Source organism: Phaethon lepturus, unplaced genomic scaffold (genome assembly GCF_000687285.1).
Source record: "Phaethon lepturus isolate BGI_N335 unplaced genomic scaffold, ASM68728v1 scaffold29506, whole genome shotgun sequence".
In the NCBI taxonomy this organism is placed as follows: Eukaryota; Metazoa; Chordata; class Aves; order Phaethontiformes; family Phaethontidae; genus Phaethon; species Phaethon lepturus.
The window spans coordinates 1974-2428 of NW_010548780.1; the positions used below are offsets into that span (position 1 = coordinate 1974).

At 60.2% G+C, this 455-nt stretch overlaps 1 protein-coding gene across 1 annotated transcript in view; it reads left to right on the forward strand.

The window, feature by feature from the left end:
- Positions 1–248, forward strand: part of LOC104623103 (regulating synaptic membrane exocytosis protein 3-like) — a gene marked incomplete at its 5' end in the record, with an annotated part of 738 nt that extends 490 nt beyond the window's left edge. Inside the window, one exon of the mRNA XM_010290083.1 lies at positions 36–248. Coding sequence (XP_010288385.1) covers positions 36–248 — 213 coding nt within the window. The remainder of the gene's footprint in view (positions 1–35) is intronic.
- Between the last annotated feature and the right edge of the window lie 207 nt (positions 249–455).

Below are 455 nucleotides of genomic sequence, written 5' to 3' on the forward strand. Positions count from 1 at the left end.
GGGGCAGCTCCCCTAACGCCGCCTCTGCCCCGCAGGTGATCGTCTGGGGAGATTACGGGCGCATGGACCACAAGTGCTTCATGGGGATGGCCCAGATCGTCTTGGAGGAGCTCGATCTCTCCAGCGCGGTCACGGGCTGGTACAAACTCTTCCCCACCTCCTCGCTGGCCGACCCCGGCATCGGACCTCTGACGCGCCGCCTCTCCCAGTCCTCCCTGGAGAGCTCCACCAGCCCCTCCTGCCCGTAGGCGGCAGGTTGGTGGGAGAGGCCGGGAGGGGAAAGGAGATGTCCTGACCTGCCAAAACTGTTAGCGGGTAGCTGTAAATATCCTGTCTTTTTTTTTTTTTTTCCCCCTTTTTTTTTTCTTTTTAAATCTCCTTCCCGAAACAAACCCACTCTCAACACGCTCCTCCCCAAGCACGCGTCCCGGCACGCAGCGGGGGACGTTGGAGAG